This window comes from Seriola lalandi, unplaced genomic scaffold, assembly GCF_002814215.2.
Source record: "Seriola lalandi dorsalis isolate HSWRI2012SDOR001 ecotype SW California unplaced genomic scaffold, Sedor1 jcf7180002053898, whole genome shotgun sequence".
NCBI lineage: Eukaryota > Metazoa > Chordata > Actinopteri > Carangiformes > Carangidae > Seriola > Seriola lalandi.
The window spans coordinates 201,953-225,701 of record NW_019524451.1 but is presented as its reverse complement, the minus strand read 5'-3'; the positions used below and the strand labels follow the sequence as shown (position 1 = coordinate 225,701).

General features: G+C 43.4%; 2 protein-coding genes across 3 annotated transcripts; both read left to right on the top strand.

Annotated features, from left to right (window-relative positions):
* The first annotated feature begins 2,037 nt into the window (after positions 1-2,037).
* fhdc2 (FH2 domain containing 2) lies at positions 2,038-11,621 on the top strand. The gene is made up of 12 exons (XM_023402097.2): positions 2,038-2,243; positions 3,398-4,009; positions 4,113-4,174; positions 5,802-5,904; positions 6,174-6,259; positions 6,527-6,627; positions 6,935-7,005; positions 7,239-7,346; positions 7,769-7,839; positions 8,378-8,495; positions 8,653-8,817; positions 8,910-11,621. Exons 2-12 carry the CDS (start codon positions 3,533-3,535, stop codon positions 10,833-10,835), a joined length of 3,288 nt encoding a protein of 1,095 aa, XP_023257865.1. The 5' UTR covers positions 2,038-2,243; positions 3,398-3,532; the 3' UTR covers positions 10,836-11,621.
* Positions 11,622-13,670: 2,049 nt separating this feature from the next.
* Positions 13,671-17,383, top strand: LOC111652062 (rho-related GTP-binding protein RhoG-like). Of its 2 annotated transcripts, none has more exons than XM_023402180.2 (2): positions 13,671-13,738; positions 14,365-17,383. In XM_023402180.2, exon 2 carries the CDS (start codon positions 14,394-14,396, stop codon positions 14,967-14,969), a length of 576 nt encoding a protein of 191 aa, XP_023257948.1. In that variant the 5' UTR covers positions 13,671-13,738; positions 14,365-14,393; the 3' UTR covers positions 14,970-17,383. The 2 variants fall into 2 exon arrangements, with proteins under 2 accessions (XP_023257948.1, XP_087029019.1); XM_087172893.1 differs by lacking the exon at positions 13,671-13,738 and adding an exon at positions 13,941-14,254.
* The last annotated feature ends 6,366 nt before the right edge of the window (positions 17,384-23,749 follow it).

The window sequence follows — 23,749 nt, the reverse complement described above, 5'->3', positions numbered from 1 at the left end:
CTTGTCAGACTGTTCTGGATATCTGCACGTGATCTGAGTGCAGCTGGAAAACCAAGAGCGATCTGAGGAAGCTGGGTTTGATTAGGAATACCTCCCCAGACCTACTGTCCCAGTCTGGGATCAGACCCAGGTGTGGGTGCATGTCTATACATGTGTTTAATACCCCCGCAGAGTCACAGTCACACTGACCTATTTACTCCACCATGGAAATGGCCAAGACCCAGGAGGCAAACCAGTCTCACCAGAGGCAGAATAACACTAAGCTCCCATGCGGTTATATCAATAGTTTCACATGGAATAGTTTTACAGCCACTTTTCCACGCTATATAAATGGGGCATCTGGGCAAAAAATCTATTGTATTGATTTCTTTATATCCGGATTCATTTCTGCAGTGTGAAAAGCCAATTGCAGCAGAGGTCACTGTATAGAATTTGATCACCATAGCAAAAGTACTAGTGTAAAACAAATACTGTTTTTGTGTGTTTCTGTCTGTGTGTGTATGTGAGCACCAATGATAATGCGTGTGTAAGTTAGGGGAGGAGGGAGCTAATAGCCTTCACCTTTACGTAACCCTTCTTGGACTTCAAAGCAAGATTAAGAAGGAGAGATGGCAAAGGGCTGGAACACTTGCTGCATGGCTCCAACCAACCCACCAAACTGAGCACCCTGAGCCTCTAAAGGGTTATTGGCATTGGGGGGGGGGGCATGTGTTAATTCTTATTTCTCCATTTGAAGGTTCTTCAAGGCATCGGACAAATGCCAAACTTATGATGCACCAATTTTGAGATATTCTCCTGAATGCTTGATCAAGAAAAAAAATACTAACTTCTCACCAACATACGTCTGAGCAGCACAATCTAACTTGAATGCACGGATCCCCTCTCACACTCACACATACCGACACACAAATCTTACACATGAACACTCTCATGCACATTCATTCACTGAAGAATGGGCCGAGTGAAGCACAGGCTCTGAAGCCCACTGTTATGCAAAAGGGGGGACCAGCTGGGAGTGGGCCTGTAAACACATCACAGACTGTTTTGTCTCCTTGCAATTTAACTGTCATGGTGAAATAAGTGAGGGATGCCAAGTTAAGTCCTCCCTATCCATTAATCACTGTCGTAATGTCCATGTTGTATGAATGCTGGCATAATATGTGGGATTGTGCAGGGTTGTTCAGGCCCTTTACGGACTATAAAGCTGCCATCTCTCAACAGTGGCATTTCCTTGTATTCTTAGAAGTGCACTGTACTCAGAGAAGTGGGTGACTGAGTAGAAAGCGAAGTTTCCTGAGAGAGGTTTATTCTGGCACGGGTACACTATAACATGCCCTGCTGCACAGGCACAACAATAGCCAGATCTTTTGGGTTGTAACCCCCTAATTACTGCAGCCCAAGAAGTGATGACGACTGGCTGTCATCGTGGCCTCTGAAAGCGGCTACCTGAGCCGGACCCGGGAGCACCAGGTGACATGGGCCAGGAGCGCTCCAGCACCTTGGATGAAAGGTCGGTGTTATGGGTCTACATCCCAGCACCTGGGTCATTTCAGCACCCTAGAGGGACTTCTAGCCTCTTGGCTTTCACCTGTGCCCCATTCTTGGTTGAGGGAGGAGATGTGGACATCATTTCCCATGTATGATAACCATCTGCTCCCTCTCTCAGGTTCACAATAGCATCCTCTTCTTAGCCTGATCAAGGCCTTCTGCACCAATTACAGATCAGAGTTCTGCCCACTATGATGATTAGCCTGAAATAGAGACTTATCAAGTTGTCAATACAACTCCTGACTGCAAGCTTTCCTGTACAATCTTATCTGGACTTGACAAACATTATTGTAAAAACACTGTATGAGATATTAAGGCCATTAATTCCTCTTAGAGATTAAAGAAATAAGAAGAGGAGGAAAGTGGAATTAATATCGAGCGCACTCCCACCTGAAAACCCTAAATCCGCCCATGGGAAAACTGGGAGGACACAATAAAGGCATATCAGCGTGCGGGAGCGCGCCTGCGCGTCCCTGCTGAACTGTGTGGAAGTTTCCCTGCAAGTTGAGAAAGACAAGAGGACTGCTGCGAGCGGAGCAGCACAAGATACCAGGAAAACAAGAGATACAGCGAACATACACACACACAAAAAAAAGTTATTGAAGCGAGTTTTTTTTCCCCCTGAAATCAAAGCGGTGGCTCTTGTTGGTGTTTGTGGAGTTACCTCACGGGAGAAGAGCAGTCATCAGCGCCAGGTAAGTGAAGTAACTTGATTGAATTGTCCTGATTTTGCCTACGAGAAGACTGTTTTTGGTCAATAGAAATTTAGGTAATTTTTTAATGTTAGGCAAAAACGGATAAACTACCGGGTTAGCAGAACCAGTTTTGTCATCTTAAACAAACGTCAACATGAATGTGCTATAAAGTTTCTTCAGTCTCATTGAAAAAGTCAAAGCTGGTGTTAATTTAGCGTTTTGTATTTATTTGATCACACACTTTTCCAGTTATTCTTCCACGAGCTCTTGAACTATGCGAGTTGACAAATGAGTTTTCGCTTGTAAAGATACACATCTCATGAAATGATGGAGGCTGAGATCACCACCGAGAGTGTTTTTGCAGCGCGCTCCTGCGGCGTTTGGTGGAACAGCTGAGCAATGAAGCGCATCCCTCCAGTTTCCCAAGAGTTGTGATTCATGTTAAGAATGCAGGAGCACGAGAGGATGTGTTTTTGGTTAAAAGCAAAGCCATGTCATGATTAAAGACTGTCCCTTGAACCAGACACCTGAAACCGCTGAGTCATTCTTAATTGCATTACTAATCCTACTTAAAAACTTGCTGGTGCAAGTGTGTGCAACTGACTTTCAGATGCTAATCTCCCATAACGTGGAAAGAATATCGTGATGATCATGATGTCTGGGGCAGACCCTTCACTTTGCAGCATTGTGGTTAACTGTGCATCTAAGCGTTGCCTGAGTGTTGTCTCAATATATTCTAATTAGAAGGGAGAGGGAGTGTGGTGGAGGTGTGTGTGCATGCAGTGAGGTGAAACTGAACAGGATGGGACAAGCTGTTCAAACAGCCTACAGATGGGGGGGGGGGGGGGGGGGGGGCATCTTGCTCAGCCAGTACTTTCCCAAAAACGCCTTGAACTTCCAAAGAAAGTTGAAGCAGAGGTTACATTTTTAGCTCTAACTACTTGTTAGATCAGTCAGTGCACTGGAACCGTGCTAATGAAAGGAGAAGTAAGGCCAGGTGTTGGTTTAGGTGAGGTCATTGGCCTCAGTTCAAACTGCCTGAGTTACTAAATGTGGCAAAGCTTCAGGAGAGCAGTGATTTCCTGTCTCTCTCTGTGCTCAGCATTGTCTGAGATAAGTTTTTTTTTTTCAAAAGTTGTTGTCTTGTTTCCTAGACTGGAATTACTGATGGACCTTTGAACTAGAGCTGAGTGGAACGTGGAAAAGATATTGACTGACTGAGCAGAGACTGCTCATCCACTATCACCCCACCGACCCCCCCACCCCTCTCTAGCACCCAGGCCGCCTATATGCTCATCAACCTGACGGTGGCCATCAAGGAAACTCGTGCCTTTCATGGAACACAGCCTGCCCACCCCACCGCTGCCCCTGAAGCTGTGGAAGTGACGGCCATGGATTCACGTCCGGTGCTGGTCACCCCTCCACCGCCTCCCCTAGCACCTCCACCACCTCCGCCTCCACCTCCCCCTCCCCCGCCTCCACCTGCATCCTCCTCTTCCTCCTCCTCGCCATTTAGCCGGGCGGACAGTGCCCGTCGAAGCCGGCTGAGGAAGCTGAACTGGGAGCGTATCCCCAAAGAGAAGGTGGAGGGGAGGAACAGTGTGTGGAGCGGGGCGGCCCCGGGCGAGGACGAGTTCCCCATTGACCTCCATTCTCTGGATGAGCTGTTTGGTCAGAAGGACAGTAAGCCTCAGGACAGAACCAGCACCCTGAGACGCCGGTCTACTCTGCTGCGCAGCAGATCCCCCCAGGACAGCTCAGAGGAGGTCAGATCATGGGGATGGCACTGGTATTTTTCAGTAATGTATAAAGATAGTGAGATTTCTTGCATGTTTCTTCCTCTTATTAGTATCGTTTGCCTCTTCACAGATCTCCCTATTGGACTCCAAACGCAGTATGAACATTGGAATATTTCTCCGCCAGTTCAAGATGTAAGCGTCCTCATTCCTTACTAGAGCTGAAAGACAAGTCGTTTTATCAATTAGTGGAGCAACAGAAAATATTCTTCTCAAATATGAAGATGTTCTATTTTTTCTGTTTTATGTAATTGTAAATTAAATATCTATGGGTTTTGGTTTGTTGACGAGAGACTGGACATGGACACTTGACCAACTTTAAGCCTTTTTGCCTGCATTTGCCGGAGGTCACCATCAGTCAAAACTGAAAGTAGTTCTAAGTGCAGAAAACACACGCATGTACAACTGTGCCCAGGGGAGCAGTACTTCACTTGAGACTAAACTGGAGTGTGTGGCCATATGTCAAACATGGATGGGTGTGAAGTCTCATCAGGAGAGAGGGAGTATATGGAGTATATTGCACAGGACAGGTGCAGGGGAGGGCACCCTGAGGAGCTGGACTGGGGGGGGGTGTAAGTGGCCGGGTATAGCCTTAGGAGTCAGAGTTGACACCTGCTTGACACCCCCTTAAGAAGTGTCTAATGTTGAAGCACCCCCCCTTCCCTACAGAGAGAGACCCCACTGGTGGCCTGTCATATTCAGCCATCCCCCTAAATCCTCTTTAGCATGTTTGCCTTGCTCAAACGAAGCAGCAGGAAGAGGGCTGTTTCATAATCATTAAGCGGTAGAAAAAGACTAGACTAATAAAGGGAGAGAAAAAGTGCTGAGTTGCTATATTGTCATGCCTCCACGTGTGCAACTCTCAATTGAAGGGCACTTTTTTTTTTCTAAACTAGATTTGTCAAGACTTGTAAGGAAAGCCATTATGTGAAAAGAGTCTCTCCTGTACACAAACATTTGTCTTGTTGTGAGCTTATTTGCCCTCTGTTTTGAATTGAGGCAGAGCTACTGTTCAAATCTGGGTGTAGTTTAAAGAAAATATGGTTTTATATTGACATGAGTGTCTGAGTAACCATTTCAATGTCTTTTTTTTATCATGTGACAGTTCTATTTATAGGCTGTTTCACTCAGCATTGTGTTTTCAATAGAACTAGTTCGGGACAAATAACAAAGAGTGTTTAACCACTTATGAAAATGACCGTGGAAGTGTTCACAGGTAAATCCTGAACTGTTGTTGTCGAAGAGTTAGATGTGGATGTGAACGTTGAGCAGTGAATGAGGAGAATTTGTAAAGACTACACACAGTGGCATGCACATAATGGAGTATGAGCGTGTGTGATGGGCTGTAAGATGAGGGGGAGGGGAGAGTATAATGGAAAACTGCTGGAATAGAGGACAGATGTGTCACTCGGTGGAAGTAAGTCAGAGGTCAAACAGTCAGTCAGCTCAGTTTCTGCGTCTTTCACCTTGACATCCCAAGGCCTCTCAGACGTCTTCTTTGCATGTCTGCCTTTTATTTGCCTAGTGGATACGCCACTTTGCGTCGCCAATGTGGCGTCAACCAACCCTCCTTCCCCGACACTTTGACTGATAAGAATAGGATTAGTCTGAATATTGTGTGAACAAGGCAAAACAAAGGGCTGATACTGCTCATAACATGAGTTTTCTCTGAGGTTGTCATGCCTTTACTCAGGCTGAAAACCCCATCGCATGTTAACAATGATGTCATACTAAAAATGTGCATATTGTCATTTTTCCGCAGGCCTGCTAAAGAGATAGTTGAGGATATCAGGCAGGGTGCTGGGGACCGTTACGGAGCGGAGAAGCTCACAGAGCTGTGCAAATTGCTGCCTGACAATGAGGAGGTATTGTGCCTTTTTTTTTTTTTTTTTTTTTTGGCATACAGATGCAATAGTGACAACCCCCTCTCTTCCCCTCCCTCCTCTCTCACTCATCTGGCTCTGGTTAGGATGATCAAAAGTTTACCATTACACTTTGTCGTATGATGTGGTCTGTTTCCAGTGCTGAAAGATATTAGAATTGACTGTTAACAGCATGTTGGTTTTAGTATACTAGTTTTTGTTTTTAATTGAAGCTGCTGTCCAGATTTTACTCTGCATCTGTTCTCTCTCAGGAGTCTCGCCTGAGGAGGTTCAGTGGGGAGCGGAGCTGGCTGGGAGAGCCTGATCTTTTCATGCTGCTGTTGGTGGAAATCCCCAGGTACACCCCACCTTAGCCCTAGATTGGATAAAATTACCAAAAATATTCCCAGCACCAGAACTTTCCATTTGATTCTTTGTTTTTTTTTTTTTTAGCTTCAAAAACTCCTTTTTTTCTGTTTATTTTTACTTTTCCTCCTCACATGCTTCACTTTGTGATGACATCTGCTTGTTTAACTGATGATTGATAGGGAGTGTCTTTTTTGTCTCCATCATCAGTCACCCCTGTCCATTCATCCACCCGTCCTTCTCTTTCCTCTTCCATTAGTTTTCGGCTTCGTCTGGATGCCATGATCCTGCAACAGGAGTTTGACCCTGCTGTGACCTCTCTGTGTGTGGCAGCCAGATGCCTGAGGGAGGCAGCCAGAGGTAAAGTAACAGCAGGGAGTTGTGTACAACACCACTATAAAGATAAAGACCCATTTAGTGTGGTGACATTTGGATCCAGAATGCAAATATAACATGGTTGGAATTCAGAATGAATCACTGATTTAGGAGAAGGTTACATTTTTTTTTTTTTTAATTTTATTTTATCAGTCAACATGAGTGTCTCTTGTGCTCTTCAAGTCAAAGTTGCTGACTCATTTTAAAACTTTGAAGTCAGTTGCAGACACATTCATATTCATAATGCCTCAACCTTGAGGCACAATATTGAATCTGACTTTTACCCTTGTAGAACTGCTGAGCTGTCCTGAGTTACACTCCATCCTTCGTTTGGTGCTGAAAGCTGGGAACTATATGAATGCTGTAAGTGCTTCTTTATTTTATTTGTTTTATGTTCTTTTCTTCAGCCTGACAAAGCAGAGCCAGTCCCTTTTTTTTTTTTATCTGTTTACAATACAGCAGTCACTAGGGGTCTGGGTGTGTGTTCAGGGGCGTCACTCTGACTATGCACCTGGGTTTTGTATCATTGTTTGTTTAAAGTTGTCACATGTTGTGTGTGTGTGTGTGTTATTCTAACCTTGTACGTGGCTTCTCAGGGTGGATATGCAGGGAATGCTGCTGGTTTCCGAATTTCGTCGCTTCTCAAACTGGCTGACACCAAAGCCAACAAGCCGGGCATGAATCTTCTGCATTTTGTAGCTATGGTAAGAACTGAAATTTAGATGCAATACAGGCTGAGTAAAAAATATATTAAAATATACAGATAAAAAATCAAATAAAGTTTAGGAAAATGCAATGGGGGGAAAAAGCTTATAACATGACAGACAACTCCTTTTTAAAAATATGAGCACTAGTACTGCTTATGAAGAGGATTTGTATCGTGTGTAAAAGTATTTGTTAAAAACTGTTCATTAAAAGTAAACAGGTGTTAATATTGCTAGCTTTTGGGGGAATTAGTTCTAGCAGTTTTTGCAAGAAACAGCTCTGACCACAAACAACAGTATAGCTGCACCAGACCCTCAATCCAGACTGCTCCACAGAGCATATGATTTAGTCAACATTAGCAAATGATGTGTTGCTTCTTTACAAACAATAGCTGGATAATCAGTTGTGTTTGTCTCCACAGGAAGCTGTGAAAAAGGACCAGAGTTTACTGTCATTTCCCAGCCAACTAGGCCATGTTGGCCCCGCCTCCAGGTCAGTCTCTTCCCAAAACTCAGATCCCATCAGATCTACAGGGACTGAGTCTGAGGGAATATACTAGCTCTGCTCAATAACGTCAAAAAACAAACTGCTGCTAAAACAGTCGTAATGTAAATCTATTGCATTCTTGTATGAGAGCGAGGCACCCAGCTGTTAGCAACAGCTGGGTGCCTGTGTGAAAGTGGGTCATGACAATATTGATACTCGAAGCCAATATTTGAGCTCTGCTGCAGAGTTTTGCACTGATTCTGGTACTTTCTTCTATGCTCTAGTAATCTGCAAGTGCTAAGGGATGACCATCCTCATTCTGCTTTCTAAAGTAAAACATATCTTGCGTGCTACTGCAGTCTCTCTTGGTGCATATAAACTGACAGAACTCGAGTCCAAGTCAATTGAAAAAATTGAGTTACTGCATACTTTTGATTGGATTTCCAGTTTTTGGTTGCAAGAGTTTTCTCAAGACATGTTATACCGCTATTTCTGTACAGTAATTAACATGACTTTGTATTACATGTCTGCTCATTCCCTGCAGGTTGTGTGAGGAATCTGTGTTGGAGGATTTATCCAAGTTGAAAAGCAGAGTGGCTGCCCTCAAGGCAAACACCCAGACTGAAGCAGAGATTCAGCAGCACACACAGCGATTCCTGGAGGTATACTATTTTAAATGTACTCCATCTTCAGCTCCAATTTTAACACACAGAATATCCAATAAAAAATTTTAGCATGTTTTTTTTTATTGAGGGTAATAAATAGGTCCATGTATACTAGATGTAGAAAAAATTTTAAAATATGTCTTTCCATGTGCAGTTGGCCGAGGAGCGTCTGAAGGAGGCAGAGGATGAGGTGGAGGGAATGAGGATGTCGAGTCAGGCTCTGGTGGAGTTCTTCTGTGAGGACGACAGCACTTTCAAACTTGAGGAGGCATGCAGGGTCTTCCATTTGTTTTGCCACCGCTTCCAAAAAGCTATCCAGGTAGGATCCAGAAATCAATGGTAAAGTTTTTCTGATCAAAAAGATAGACACAACGTTTTAGCTAATTTTAACAAATGTTCCTTTTTCTACAGGAGAATGCAGAGCGGGAGCTGAAGGAGCAGAAACGTCTGGAGCGCCAGCGTGAGATTGGGGAGAAGCGTCGCTCTTTGGCCATTTGTACTGGGCTGGACCTGGGACTGAGCCTTGCCAGAGAGCCTCACAGTCAGGAGAGCCAAGATGAACTGGAGAAACTCCTAGAGAAGAACCTCAGCTACACTTGGAGTCGTCGTAGCCTGAGAAGCTCTGACTCCCGCAGATACTCGCACCACCTCCATAACTCATCCATGCTAAAGAGCTTCCCTGTGCTTGGCAGCAGCCCAACGTCAACCAGCTATCACTCAAACAGCTCTTCTGACCTTGAAAACACCGCTGTACTTTGCAGCTCTCCAGAGACTGACGGCACATGTTCCCCCACTGACCAAGAACCTGTTCTGGGTAGAGGGAGCAGGGTTCAGCCCACCCAAACAACCAGACGGGGCGTGGAAGCTCTTCAGGACTCGCACATTGCCACATTTAGTAATTCTCAGCATGGACGTAGCTTCACAGTCAAACAACAAGGTCCTGAGAGCATTTCCTATTTGCTGCAGGGCCAACCCAAGGAAACTGGACTTGAAAAAGAAGTCGAGATTTCAAATGAGCACATGACTTCAATGAACACGGAGTCTTCACCCAGTTCCTGTCCTAGCTCTGCTGCTATAGATACTGATACAACTGCCCTATGTGTTAAATCCCAGACCTCTGCTCACAGACATAGGTTTGGCCTGCCAGTAACAGACAATAATCGCTCTCTTCAGAGAAAATCTAATGGCTCTTCTGTCAATGAGCCTGTACCTCAGTCTGTTCATACGAATGGAATACTTTCTCACAGCGACACTAGGGCTGGGCTGTTGAGTTACCAGAGGTCTGAGAGCCAATCACAATCATCTGTAAAAGCTCAAAATAAAGCCCAGTCACAGCCACAGATGAGAGAGACGCATGCTGTGATGCCTTTGCCTGATGCTGTTCTAACAAAGCAGACAGATACAGAAGTGGCATCCACACCTGTGGATGAGAACTGGATGCCCTCCAGTCTACCAGAGTTCAGCCAGTCGCAGCCAGAGGAGTACTCTGACTTGCCAAGTCCAGAGAAGGAGATTGCGAGGTCATACTCCCGTGTGGGTGAAACACTGGAGTGCCACACTTTGGTGAAAGGCCTCCGGTCCTATGACGCCTTGTCACCCCCAACCTCTCCACTCCCACGACCTGCACCGAGCCTCTGCTCCAAGTGGAGGAAAGAGAGGGAGATTGACCTTCGGGAGGGGGCAACTCCAGGGTCTCCTTCATCAAAGGAGGAGAGTCAAACCATGAAGATCCCTGTGCGTAGTGGAATAGGATCCAAAAGGGGACTTGTGTCACGTGCAGGACCTTCCAACAGCACAGGCATTCCCAGGGTCCGCTCCAAAACTGAGCCTTCAAATGGTGGCCCAGCCCCTACAAACCCACCCACTCCTAGTCGACTATCTACTCCTCGCAGCATGTCATTGCGCTCGTCTCCCATCACTCGGCCTGCCATCATTCAGGCAGAGGTGAAACGAAGCAATAGCACCCGAGAGAGGACTGTAAGTGAGTCACAGACTCCACGAAAGCCCACCCTCACCCACAGGACCTCAGACAGATCCCTACCAGACAAGGTTTCGGGCAGCACCCAACAAGCCTTCGTCAGAGGGAGCCCTCTCCGTGTGTCAAAACGACTTGCCCCAAACTCTGAGACTCAGGTTTCTTCCCAGGCCCGCACTGCCCACAGCCCATCCTCCGCCACAGCCAAGACGATACGTACGGCTGTCATATCTGCAGCCCGAACTAAAACTGCCAAGACCACAAGCACAAGCACCTCGCCCGCTAGCTCTAAAATCCCTACAGCATCACGGATACCTGGTCCCAAAATGCCTCGAGCTACAGCCCAGCCACTGTGGAGGTGATGGAAGTGAATAAGTGCCCGTATTGTGCAGTTTGTTAAATCTTTCATTGCCTTTTCTGTATGTCGGTCTAATATATGGGTATTCATGAATGGTGTGAGTTATCAGGTCTGAATCTGCTCTCCTTCAACTGTAGTTCATCTAAATTTAACTTTTAGGAAATGTGTATGTAGTTCTGAGTGCATAGGTTCTACATATGTGACACAGAGCTGCACTGGGAGCATCTGTGATACTTTATCTCCCCACTAGAAAAGTAGAATAGACTCTTTAAATCCTACCTCTTTTTACATTGGCTTGTGTCCGTTGCAGGCAATGGGACACTACAAAAAGACCCATTTTCATATGTAGAACAGTTTAACATACATTTCATGTTAGTGAAAAGGATTCCAACAAGTGAACACTATGTGGCTTTGTAAGATCTGTGATTTGGAGAACTGGTCAATCACTCTGGCATTAAAAAAAAAGGTGTTTTTTTTTTTTTTTTTTTAGGAAAATATCCAAATGTTTTGAAAACTGTGACCCTTCTGTGATCATTGAGTTCTCACACTTGGCTGTCTTACAGTGTGAACTTAACTCGGTACACTATTGAACTGTTCATCCTCTAGTTGAGTGGCCTCATGGCTCTGATGCACTTTACAAACTGAAGAAGAGGCTGTGCAGGGATGATTACTGTCATTTTGGTTTTATATCAAAAATATTCTATAACTTTATTGAATAGCATTGGTTGTTATTCACTGCATTATGTGGCTTTGTAAATAAGAGAAGATGAATAAAGATGGTGATTGTGAATAGGTGTTGTCCTGTCGATAAAAAGGCACTCATCAGTTGAATTAAAAAGTTCCAGTCTGTGTTACTGACATATTCTCAAACCTGTTCTTTAGCTCAATATTCAGAAAAGCACTTGCTTGGAGAGTTGTGACTTTCAAGGTCCCCATTCTTCTTCATCAACTACTGCACTTGCGTCTTGCTGTCTTCTGTGTCCTTGTCACCCTCATTGTTCTCTCTCCCTCTTCGTCTGAAGTCCCGCTTGCTGCATCTCTTGACACAGTCACCCCCAATCCTGTCGGTGGCTGTTGTCATGGAAATGCTACAGACGTCCCGGGGAATCTCCTGGCAAAATAGTGGGGTGCAAGGGTTGGGGTGGAGGGTGACTGTGGGTGTAGGGTCCCAGTGGGAATTCTCCCTTTTTATAGGCCGCAGTGACGCCAGAACCTCTTGGGAAAGGCAATAAACTGGTGCCTCTTTGTGTTCTTGAGTGTCCGGTTGTCGGTCACTGCTGGCCTCTTAACCTGGCTCAGTGTATAGAGGTGACATCATCAACGGGTCTCCAGGGGTGCAGGACTGAGTAGTCTAAAGTGATCCCCCTTTTTTTTTTTTTTTAGCTGCCTTCGTGTATTCTGCATTGATCTGAAAGCACTGGCGTAGTGAGAATAACGCCATGTCTGAAGGTGAATAAATTATATATGGGCTTTAAGACCAGTGCTGACCACTGAGGATGTCCAAAAAACGGGAGACAGAATTGTTTTATCTCCTGTTTCTATGTGTGGCCTGTATATACACACAGTGACTGCCACTGTGTGGCATTTAGTGGCAGGAATGTAGCAAGTTCAAGAGAAAGGGTAAGGCCAAAGTAGAAAGTCTGTAGGTGTCCATGCATTCAGACTACCCTTGAAACATTAACAAGCTGGTAAAATCCAAGACACACCTCCCTCATTTGCAGTGATATTGAGTAGATTTAGTGTTAGTTTAGAAGTCAGTAAGGTTCAGGGACACTTTTGAGTATTTGTTACAAGATATAATGTAGGTTTTTAAAGAGATATTTATTGTGGTAGAGGGGTCACTCTTATGGAAAAAAGTTAAAGTTAAAGTTGTCTGATATCTTTGCAGGAAATAAAGAAATAAAGTAAATACTGTGAGTTGCAGGGGAAATATCATGCCAAACACCATCCACGAATCAGGAAGTTTAACATGATCTTGATTAGAGGCAAAATAAAATCTGTGGATGACTGACATGACAAAACATTTTCTGTATATAGAAGCAATGGTAGTACACTGACTCAAGTACTGTACTTAAGTACAGTTTTGAGCTACATGTACTTTAGTTGAGAATTTACATTTTCTGTTACTTAAAAAAAAAGAAATTAAGTATTGATTTCAGTATCATATATTGTACCTTTTATCTCACTTTCATTTGACAGCTGTAGATTTGCAGATTAAGATTTTACATAGAAAATATTTGATGAGTAAAAAATGAAGCATTCTTACAGCTTTCCAACAGTGCATAAAGTAATTAACATAACCTGCACTTCAACCAGCTACAACAATAAAATGATCTTCCATGGTATTGCATGAGTAAGTCAAAAACAACACTCTGAAAGGGTGCGTTCTTTTGCAATACTTTACTATAGTTTAGTTTGTAATTACAATTTACTTCTAATTTCATATACTTCTACTTAATTACAATTATGAATGCAGGAGTTTTACTTGCAATAGGAGATTTTTATTTATCTATTTTTTTTTAACTTTTTTTTTAAGTATCACTGTAGGTTACTTTTATTTAAAGGAAAGCTCTCCACCACTGGGTAAATATTCACAGTTTAAACTGGCAGAGAAATTATAAAACTGACAGTTCTCTCACCACACTTGCAGTTTAAGCAAAAACCTAAAAACCTAAAAGCTGAGATTCTTGCAACTGTAATTGTCATACAGTACAAGTTAGGAAAATCACAGCAACGCAGAATAGCATAACAACGCCATCTGGTGTCAGACGAACGACAGTCTCAAAACGAAACTACAACTACCAGCTTGCATTGTTTCCGTACGTCGATTTTTACGTAATGGACAGCTCCCCGGATGCGGCTGTGATTGACTATACCAGGCAAAAAGAGATCGAAAGACAAGTGGCGGTAAGTCACAAAATCCTTCCAATTTCACGGTTACAGCAAATTACTACTTCTGAGACATACGTTAGAACACAATATAATTTTTAGAGTAAGTTCAGGGTGTTATTGGGTCAGGAACAGGCCTTTTTGAGAAGTGGCTTGCAATAAACTTTGAACTTGTTTGCTAACTAGCTAGGTTGTTAGCCACCTAATGCGCTAGTTCCTTAGCTTGGTGCTAGTTAGTAGGGGAACGCCTAGTATCATAAGTGAACAGTGCGAAATAATACATGCCAGATAATTGGCATCTCGTTTCCGTTTCGCTTGCTGTGTTTTGTTAGGGGGCCAGTGTTATACACTTTCCAGACGCTGTTAATTAGTGGACGACTGAATTTGTCGCTATCGTTAACCAATGTACCGTTACTTACGATGAGCTAACGTCGGCGGCGGTTAGCTCGTCTGCTAACTGGGTGAGAAGCTGGATTACTGTACAAACTGCTGTCGCAGAGTGACTAGCCGGTAATTTTACCCGTGTCTCCTCAGGTATAATAATCATTCCCCTTATCACTGAGAATGAGTCGCTTAGATTAGCCTCTCTGAGCATGGAGTGGTGTAACTAGAAATTACCCAGGTGCCTTCTTTTCTGTTGTCAGGTGCTGCAGCCCCAGTGGTCGTAGGCAGGATGCAGACCATAAAGTGTGTGGTGGTGGGTGACGGGGCAGTGGGTAAAACCTGTCTTCTCATCTCCTATACCACCAATGCTTTCCCTGAAGAGTATATTCCCACAGTGTTTGACAACTACAGCGCTCAAATGAGCGTGGATGGCCGTACTGTCAGCCTCAACTTGTGGGACACAGCAGGCCAAGAGGAGTATGACCGCCTGCGTACTCTCTCCTATCCCCAGACCAACGTTTTCATCATCTGCTTTTCTATCGGCAGCCCATCCTCTCATGCCAATGTCAGGCACAAGTGGCATCCTGAGGTTTCTCACCACTGCCCCAATGTGCCCATCCTGCTCGTGGGCACCAAGAAGGACCTGAGGGGTGATGCAGAAACGGTGAAGAAGCTGAAGGAGCAGGGCCTGGCTCCCACCACCCAGCAGCAGGGCAATGCCCTGGCCAAGCAGATTGGGGCTGTTAAATACATGGAGTGTTCTGCTCTGCAGCAGGATGGTGTCAGGGAGGTGTTTGCTGATGCTGTGAGGGCAGTGTTGTATCCAGTCACGAAAAAGAACCCCAAGAAGTGTGTGCTGTTGTAATAAATGGTTCCCACATTTGGACTGTGTAGAGAGATGATGGAGATCCACAGATGCAATGGAAGGCTGAGGAACGAAGGTCATCATCTGGCTGCCTCCATACCACCTCCAGCAGTTCAGACTTTGTCTTCAGCTCCTCTGTTACTCCTCTCTTCCTTATTCATCTCTTGGAGGATTTCTCTCCGTTGCCATCATCACCAAAGTGACTATGCCAAAATGGGGGCAACAGACAGTATCTCCTCTATTTTTCTTACATTTTAACTTTTTATATTTACACTTTTTCCAATTTTACATCTGTTCTAGATTTATAGCTTCTCTGCTTTGCCTTATAAAATGCTGATCATGGTTGTCACAAGCCATAATAACATCCAAACCAACCAACCAAGCTACCCTGTTTGACTGGAGAGAAGAGATCTGCCTTTGTTCAGGTGGAGAAATAATGACTACCTCATACTCTCACCTAGGTTGCATCTCATGAGTCTCAAGCAACGTCACCATCAAAATGCTTTGACTTGCCTATTTAGATGTAATAAACAGACAAGTAGAGGGTGAATAAGTTTTAATTTCAAGCAGCTTGATTCCAGACAAGGTGCGATGACTCCAGGACGGATGCCAGTACCCCTTAACCAATATGCACAGATTAGAGGTTAAACTCTCGAGCTGCAGTTCCTTGTGCTCAGTCTGGCATGTTAGAGCTGTCTGGCAGGCTGCCCCTCCAGCCTCTCGCACTGCTCTCTCACTGCCATGCATGGGAGAGCTAGTAGGACTTTGAAGATAAACCAAATCCATTAAAAGCAGCCGACCATTTGCCCTCTTCAGTAAAAGAGGAGCAGGTGTCATGAGGCTTCTGCCAAATTAACCCACACTGGTACTGGATTTCTTGGGCTGACATCATCAGAAAGTCAGGTTGTAGTACAGCTCCCCTCTGTCTTCATCTTAACTCTTGATGCTCACACCGAGTGCCATTAAAAACAAGCCTAAGAATTAGTTTTTGACAGGGTGGTGTTTAAGAGACTCTATTTTGTCTAATTATGTTGGAATTTACTCTGTAAATGATTTTTTCCTCAAATGTTTTTAACCTGAGTGTGGTAATGGCCAAAGTTGAATATATTTTTTTGTAATAGCCTATGTTTATTTGATCAGTAAAATTTGTTTTGTAATTAATAATCAGATTTGATGAACCAGAACTCCATAACATTTTTCATTTCAATTACGTTATTGCCTTGCATTTAAGGTTAGCAGACTATTACCACTGCATAATTGATTCAGTATAGCATATAATACCAGAATACGTTTTAACTGGCTTATGCTAGGCTATATACTTCTTTTCATATATTTTCTTGGTTAGGTGAATATCATTTCATCTTGGAAGAAGCAGTGTCATAGCTGCCTTGTAAACCACGTAACAGCAGTTTATCTACGATATGGAAGGAGCATTTAATTTGGTCAGGTGCCTTATCTAAACCAAAGACCATAGCAGTGCTCCTTTGTCAAACCCAAAGGTGGCCATTAAAGTGCTGCAAGTGCCACGAGACCTATACAGGTCCAACCAACTCTGGGTTTCATTTTTGTAATTTTTCAGAAGCGTTCTGCCTTAGTTCCCTCCAGTAAACACACTCCTCTTGCAGCACTGTTTGTAAGACACAGGTGCTAAACTGACATCTTGCGCGGCAAGTCTTTGTGCATTTGTGAAATGGAGCGCTCGTGGCCCACAGCTCTTAACAGATTGTGGTTTACATCCCTGCATTGCATGGTGCAGTGAGGGCAAGGCACAAGCACAACTTGCACATACGGTTCAGCAAGAGCTGCGTTGGTGAAACGTGCCTTGTTGCATCTGAGGATTTTTATACATTTTATAAAAATTTTTTTTTTTTTTAGTAATGACTGGCTGCTTGTGTGCTTACAGTTGCCAGTAATAACAGCAGCCCTTTTACTATAGTTATTTTCATTTACTCACTCGAGTGGGGTGTATAATAAGTCAACCTAGATTGTGGCCTGTGTAAAGTCTAGAATAACCGAAGCGCAACACGAGTGAGAGGTTATGTGCATCAACAGTGATGCGGTTTGAGATCTGCTTAAAGATGTGTGAAAATTTCCCAGATTGGTGTGTGGAGGGTTGAATGTAAGTGCACAATTTGTCAAACTGTCAACTGTGGTGAGCTTGTTTTTTGCCATGTCCTGATTTCACTCAGATAATGCTGTTGAAGTGGAACATACACCTGTGGGCTCTGTATGTCTGTGTCCCGGAGCTGTATGCTGCCGTGTGCGTGGTACTACGCTTTTACACTGGGAACTTGATTTGTAGAAATCTGTTTGTAATTGTTTTATATATAACAAAAGCATATTTGTATAAATGAACTAACAGTGAGATGATTTTAAATTATGCCAAATAAAATGGTGGTTAAAACCAGACACTTCTTTTTTTCCAAGTGATACATTTTTTTTCCTTGCTGTTTTGTGACTTCACAAAAGAGCTCTAGTATTACACATAATCAGCACATTACTGCACAGCTGTATGATAACAATGGGTGGATAAAGCCAAACTGAGGCATGTGTATGTATGTGTGAGGACTCACACATTTACACACTGCTACTTGTTCTTTCAGCTCCGGAAACCACGCTTTGTTTCTGTAGCAAACATACTGTAATGTAGTTCATTTTCTTTCATATTAATGCAATTTCAATTACCACCTCCGAACACTAGATGGACACAGCCCTCTAGCTCAGCTCCACGGTATCCAGAATGAGTGCCATTCTTCAAAGCCTCTTTTCTTTCTGTACATTTGGAGTTAATGGCCTATACCGATCTGGTTTTCAGGGCCATCATTCAGTTTAGCAGACACCCACAAGTTCAATCAGTTGCGCAGGCTTAAAAAAAGCGTGTGCTGCTTACTCTGAAAAATTCCCTTGACCTTTATGGGTGGTGGCTATGACAAATGACAGATGTGTTGAACTCCACCAAAGGCTCATTACAACATCACTGCAGCAACATTTAGAGCTCATTTCCTCTGCGGTCTGTCTCTAAATGTTTTACAACCAAGACAATCCCGAATGTATGTTTACAGCCTGTAAAACCTGGGTTACTGCCTGCTTTGGTGCTTGATTTATTATATCAGTGAACCTTGCCAAGTACAAATTGTAAAAGCGTTCAGGAAAACATTGCACGCCTGAGTAGTGTGATGGTTAAATAAGATGAGAAAGGATGAGTGCGTGCTGCTGTCTGCAATACGCTTAACTAAGGCAGGCGGATTAATGACACAAGGGTCGGTTAAGGTGGTCCATTTTTAGGTGAATGGATGGCAAAAGGATTGTACATATTTCAGTTGTCTCAAACTGTTTTTGTTTCTCTGTCTCCCTCATTTTTTTTTTTATTTGAGTTTGATAAAATTTGGGCAGTGTTATTTGAAAGTGGAAAGGGGAGTTGGCTTGGTTTGATTGTTGATGATTTCACATGGGCCAGGATTTTTACAGTTGTTCAAAACTGGCTTAAAAATGATTTGAAGCTGTTGTCATGGCAACAAGACTTAAGGCCCAATCTGCAGAAGTGCAGACTTATTCACAGTTAGCTGGATCATGGTATGATGTATGAGGTATGGTGACACATGATTGTAAAAGTTAGATTTCTTTAATAACGTAGGTTATTTAAAAACATTACAATCTGAGTCTGATTATCACAATTTAATTTTCATGATACAGAGTTAAAAGGAGGGTACTAAATCTTTTATAAACTAGGAGGGCCCTCAGAGAGTGCTGACCTCTATCAAAGCCAATGTCAAACAACATACACCAGACTTCAGAGAAAATGATTCAAATTCATAGGGCAGTAAAAAGCAAGGCCTTCCACAGCGTTATTAATATTTTCTTTAGACCCTCCTCCCTAATTTATAAAGAATACAATAGAAATATTTCCGCCACAAATTTTTGTACAGTCACCAAATCCCTTTACATGGTAGTTTGCACAACAAAGTAAATATAGTTTGGGATATTCAATTGAAAATTTCTGACTGACAATAGAGCAAGAAAACATATAATTTATCCTTGACAATATTATATTAAATATACTTTAATCTACTTTCAGTGGCAGACTGTGTATAGTCAGATTAAAATAATTAATTAATTGTATGTTGCTGTTAGTTTGGAGATCATGGATAAAGCAAGGTATAATTGTGAGTTATGGACATCGACTGAGGAACAGTCTTGGGATCTACAGTAAGATAGCTAACAGAAAGTTTATTAGCTGAACTAGGTTTGATAATCAATAATACTCTATCAACAGTAATCAACTTAATTTTTACATTGGAGAGAATTTCACCGATCAAGCACAAACATCACTCGAGGTCTATTGACATTTGCTTATGAAAAACTGATTTGGAAACGGTGGAAACGTGATGGGGAACAGTGTAAAGCACCACAACAGCATCAACACTGCAGGGACACACATAAAATTAGAGTTATTTCATTGAGTCTGTTGCCCCAGTGCATTCTGGGAGGCTTCCCTGTAAGTGCTGATCATGGTTTAAACATTCTGCTCCTGTTGCCTTTGTTTCATGGTTCAAGATCACATCCTCCAGGATGAACAAATCAAAGAGGGCTCAGTACTCCATATTTGCATCTCTCTGTTTGTGCCAGACACCAGATCAGATGGGTGCTTGGTTTACAGTGTGCTGTAAATGATATAACTGTAGATGTTTTTCATGTTCAATCGTCGCACAGCAAACCTCGTGCTTGAACGTAGCAGGAGGTGAATTTTTCCGTGTTCCATCTCTGCCTGTTTGATAGAAGTGTGCGGCTGAGGGTAAGCGGACCAGCAGATTCTGTTTCTGTGAGTCATCAGCGTGGAGCGAGTGGGAGTGCTGGCCTCCGTTGGGACCTTGATCTCAGCTCTGTCTATCGCTCTTCAATCTCCCTGGCTCCTTTCCTCCCCCTCATTGTCCATTTGATGATGTACTGGGTAAAGCCAAAAGGCCAGGCAGCTCCCGGCGCTGTTCAGTCAAGGAACTGGGGAGATTCCTCTTCTTCCTCTTCTTCTCCTTGTCTAAAGATGAAAAAGCAAAAGGCCTTGATGTAATAGAAGGCCTGCAGCTAGAGCGAGACTGAGAAAGCTGCAGTTCTGCATTCAAATCAAACTGTTCCAGCAGAAGGAGAGGGAAAATGAGATTGGAAAGGAACACGGTGGGGGGGGGAGTGAAGGCCGTTGGCTGTGTTTGCAACAAAATAGGACTCAGAGCAGAGGAGAAAGAGTGAGGTGCTGAGACAGTAATGGAAAGACAGAAAATGGGTATAAATAATGACGGAGTAGAGGGAAATTCAGTCAAGTTCTTTCAAATGTAAAATGAACAAGGCTGGAATATAGGAGGCAAGATTGATGAGGAAATAAAGGAGGAAAGTGGTGAGGCATATGGGTTTAGTGGTTGGTTGTAAATACGCTTATAGTTGCTTCCTGGCAGAGAGAAGATAAATACCACTCATATATTTGTTCCGTAATTATAATACTACTGCAAAATGAACAAAATCTACAAACCAGTACCTCTAAAGCTCTCTAACTGACATGCTATATCTGTGTTATAGTTATTTATTGATAACCTGAAGACAACAAGACTCCAGGAGGACACGTCTGGACTCTGGCCAAGAAATAGTCCAGCACATAATCCTCTGTTAAAGCACAACTTTTTTACACTTTATGTCTTGTACAGATGAAAGAAATGAGATTTATTATGTTAAATACTGGGTTTTAGAGATCCTGGTGGGTGCATTTTTTTTAAAGGTTTGGAAAGAGCCAGGCTAGCTGTTACCCCCTGTTTATGCTAAGGTAAGATGACAGGCTGCTGGTGGTAGCTTCATATTTAGTGTACAGACAGGAGAGTGGTATTGATAACTCTTGACAAGAAAGCAAATAAGCATATTTCCTAAAATGTCAAACTGTTTCTTTAAATGAGCAGTTTATTTGAATGTTTCCATCAATACACTCCACAGCTCTGGGGACGGAGCAGAAACTACCCAAATGAAGACCTGTAGGCACTGAAATGTTATGAGAGCGTAAAACGAACCCATGAACCGAACAGAGAGAAGAGAAGAACCAGACACCCGGGTCTACTTAAGTATTAATTATGTTGGTTTGCAGTTGCGAACTGATAAACTGCTGCCTCTGAATCACTTAAGTAACAGAGCTGGGAACAGAAAGTCCTCAAGTGCTCTCCCTCACATTCTTGTTGCTCAAACCCCTCCTTTGAGCGCCTCTGAGAAAACAAACGCAGAATGAAAACGGGCTGATCAGATGTCCCGTGTTATGTGGCCGCCCATTGTCTATGCGCAATCCCTCTAAATCCAAAAGAGGCTGTTCACACGCTGTCATTCACTGATGTCTGTATCACTGCTGTGGGGAGAGGCCAGATGGCACGGGGCGCCACAGCAAGTCAACTCTGACACTCTACTGAAGCACGCTCACACCACCGCAGGTTTGGAGTGATGAAGTGAGAAAAAAGGAGGAGGAAAAAGAAAAATGCAATATCTTTGTGGGACAAGCTGTGGTTGGATGTAAGTGAAAGAAATTCGATGAGCTGAGTTTGAGCTTCACGGTTCTTCATTAAGATTGGATGAGAAATATGACAGACCGCACACAGAGAGCCTTTTGCCCTACCCAATTACCAGCTATAACTTTGGTTTTATGCTCTGTCTGAGCTGTCATAACTCTAAAATGACAAGACAGCGTGAAAAACTGTGAAGTCTAAACAAGCCACATTTCCACACTCCTCTACTCTCCCTCCTTTCTTTTCATCCTCTGCCAGTCTTTGTTTTGCGTTTCGGTGTGTGTCGGTGTCAGCTATCCCCTGCATCCGTCTTCAAGAGAGCGGAACCTTTTCACAAACTTGGCAATTGTATGCAGCAGCGAGCAAAAGGTCACTCAGCAATTTAGGCCGCCCGGTACTGAACCCCACACACACTGCCGACTCTGAATACTTCTGCAAACCTCAGCCCAATGAGCATGCAACCCCGGGGAGGGATAGAGCAATCAGACGGCGCTCGTCGCTGGAATCCTGACGCTTCACTGCAAAAACGTGTAGTTCAGCCATTGCGAGAGAGAGTTGGTGCTTTAGGGACTGTGGCCTCCGTGTGTGTCGAGACAGAACATCCTGTGCTGGCTTGGTTATTGCTCTCCTGCAGCGCCGTGCCTGCTTTGATCTCACTTGTCTCATCTTTGAGGTAGCAGATTTTATCGTTCTGCTCACACTGGAGTAGATTGGGTGGTTTAACCAGGTGGAAAAAACTTTCTAGAAGAGAAAGGAGCTATTTTTCTCTTCCTCTCTGGACTTTGGAGTTTTTATGTGGTCAGAGGCAATCTCTTTTCGCTACGGATCTTTGCTCTTTGAAATGCACATTTCGGGCTCTCATTTGCTCAATTTCATTTGTCAGGGTTTTGTTGTCATACAGTATGACAGCGTTACAGTACTTTCAGGTGCTATAAGATGTGCAGGAAGGAGTCCTCGCAGTTGATGCGTTAATCCAATTGTCTTTAGTCCCATGTGAGGAAAAGGAGATTGGATTCCCTGTGTGCATATGTGTGTTTGTGTCTGAGATGTTTATGGATTACTGAGAGGTCAGCCTCTGCAGTTGAGCCTCCTCTGACCAGGGAATACGTCATTGGTGTGGAGACTGTTGTACTTGGCTCTGAATGCATAAACCTCGCAGCCTGCTCTCAGTGCAGTGTGGAAGCTGCATTTCAACAAAAAGTCCAAATGAAATATGATCTGCTGGTTTGCTGTTTCCCCTCAAGGAGTAATATCTGACATTGGTCTCATTGTGTTGTGGAGCAGCAGTTAGTGCTTCAGCTGTGACTATCATTAATGTCTGCTTAAGCTGAAATTAGGTAGCCAGTGAGAACTAATTCAGATAAAAGAAGAATACTACTTTCCCATGGGTAGCTGTTTCTCTCAAAGTAAGCAAGGAGATTCTCCCTCCTTTATTCTATCTCCCTCTGTCCTTATCTCTTTGTTTCTGTCTCCGATACATCCTCAGAGAAATGTATACATTTATTGCCTGTTTTATTTATGGCTCTGTTCGTTGTTTTTGAATGTCGTCCTGATTTTAACTGGGAAACCCAAAGGATCCAGACATGTGTGGATGGATATTTTTATCCTCCTCGTTGAGAATCAGGATTCATATTTTGAGAAGTTCTGGTATACATGGGCCTGAAATGAGTTGGTGTATGGCTTATAGATATATAAGAAATTGACAGACATCTGCTGATAAAGATCATGTGATTTGATTGAAAGCTCATGAGCAGCTAAATTACATCTCCCCCCTCTGCTGTTACCAAGAGCAGGAATGAACTTTGAAACAACATTTCTAAGTCTATGTTGTTTAAGTAATGAGCTTCTACACTTACATGACAAGTGGGTAAACTCACATAAAATCATGTGAACATTACATTGTTGAACATCTCATTCCAAAAACATGGACATCAATCTACTTCTGTAACAGCCTCCACTTATTTTGTTATTAAGATTTTGTGACCTGGCTGATTTGCCCCCAATCAGCCACAGGAGCATTAGTGAGTTCAGATATAAAGTCCGACTCACAGTCGGGATTCCAGTTCATCCCAAAGGTGTTGGACGGAGGTGAGGTCGGCGCTCTGTGCAGAACAGTCCGTTTCTTTCAAATAAAACTCAGAAAACCATTTCTTTATGCACCTGACTTTATGAAAATGTGTCATGTTGAAACAGGATATGGCCCCTTCCCCAAACTGTTGCAAAAAAGGTGGAGGAACGTTATTGTCATTGTATTGT

Excerpts from the sequence above, each read along its gene's own strand:
- fhdc2 (XM_023402097.2), top strand. The coding sequence starts at position 3,533 with ATGCTCATCAACCTGACGGTGGCCATCAAGGAAACTCGTGCCTTTCAT. Across the intron at positions 5,905-6,173 it reads TGCTGCCTGACAATGAGGAG|GAGTCTCGCCTGAGGAGGTT; the intron begins GTATTGTGCCTT and ends GTTCTCTCTCAG. Across the intron at positions 6,260-6,526 it reads CTGTTGGTGGAAATCCCCAG|TTTTCGGCTTCGTCTGGATG; the intron begins GTACACCCCACC and ends CTCTTCCATTAG.
- LOC111652062 (XM_023402180.2), top strand. The coding sequence starts at position 14,394 with ATGCAGACCATAAAGTGTGTGGTGGTGGGTGACGGGGCAGTGGGTAAA.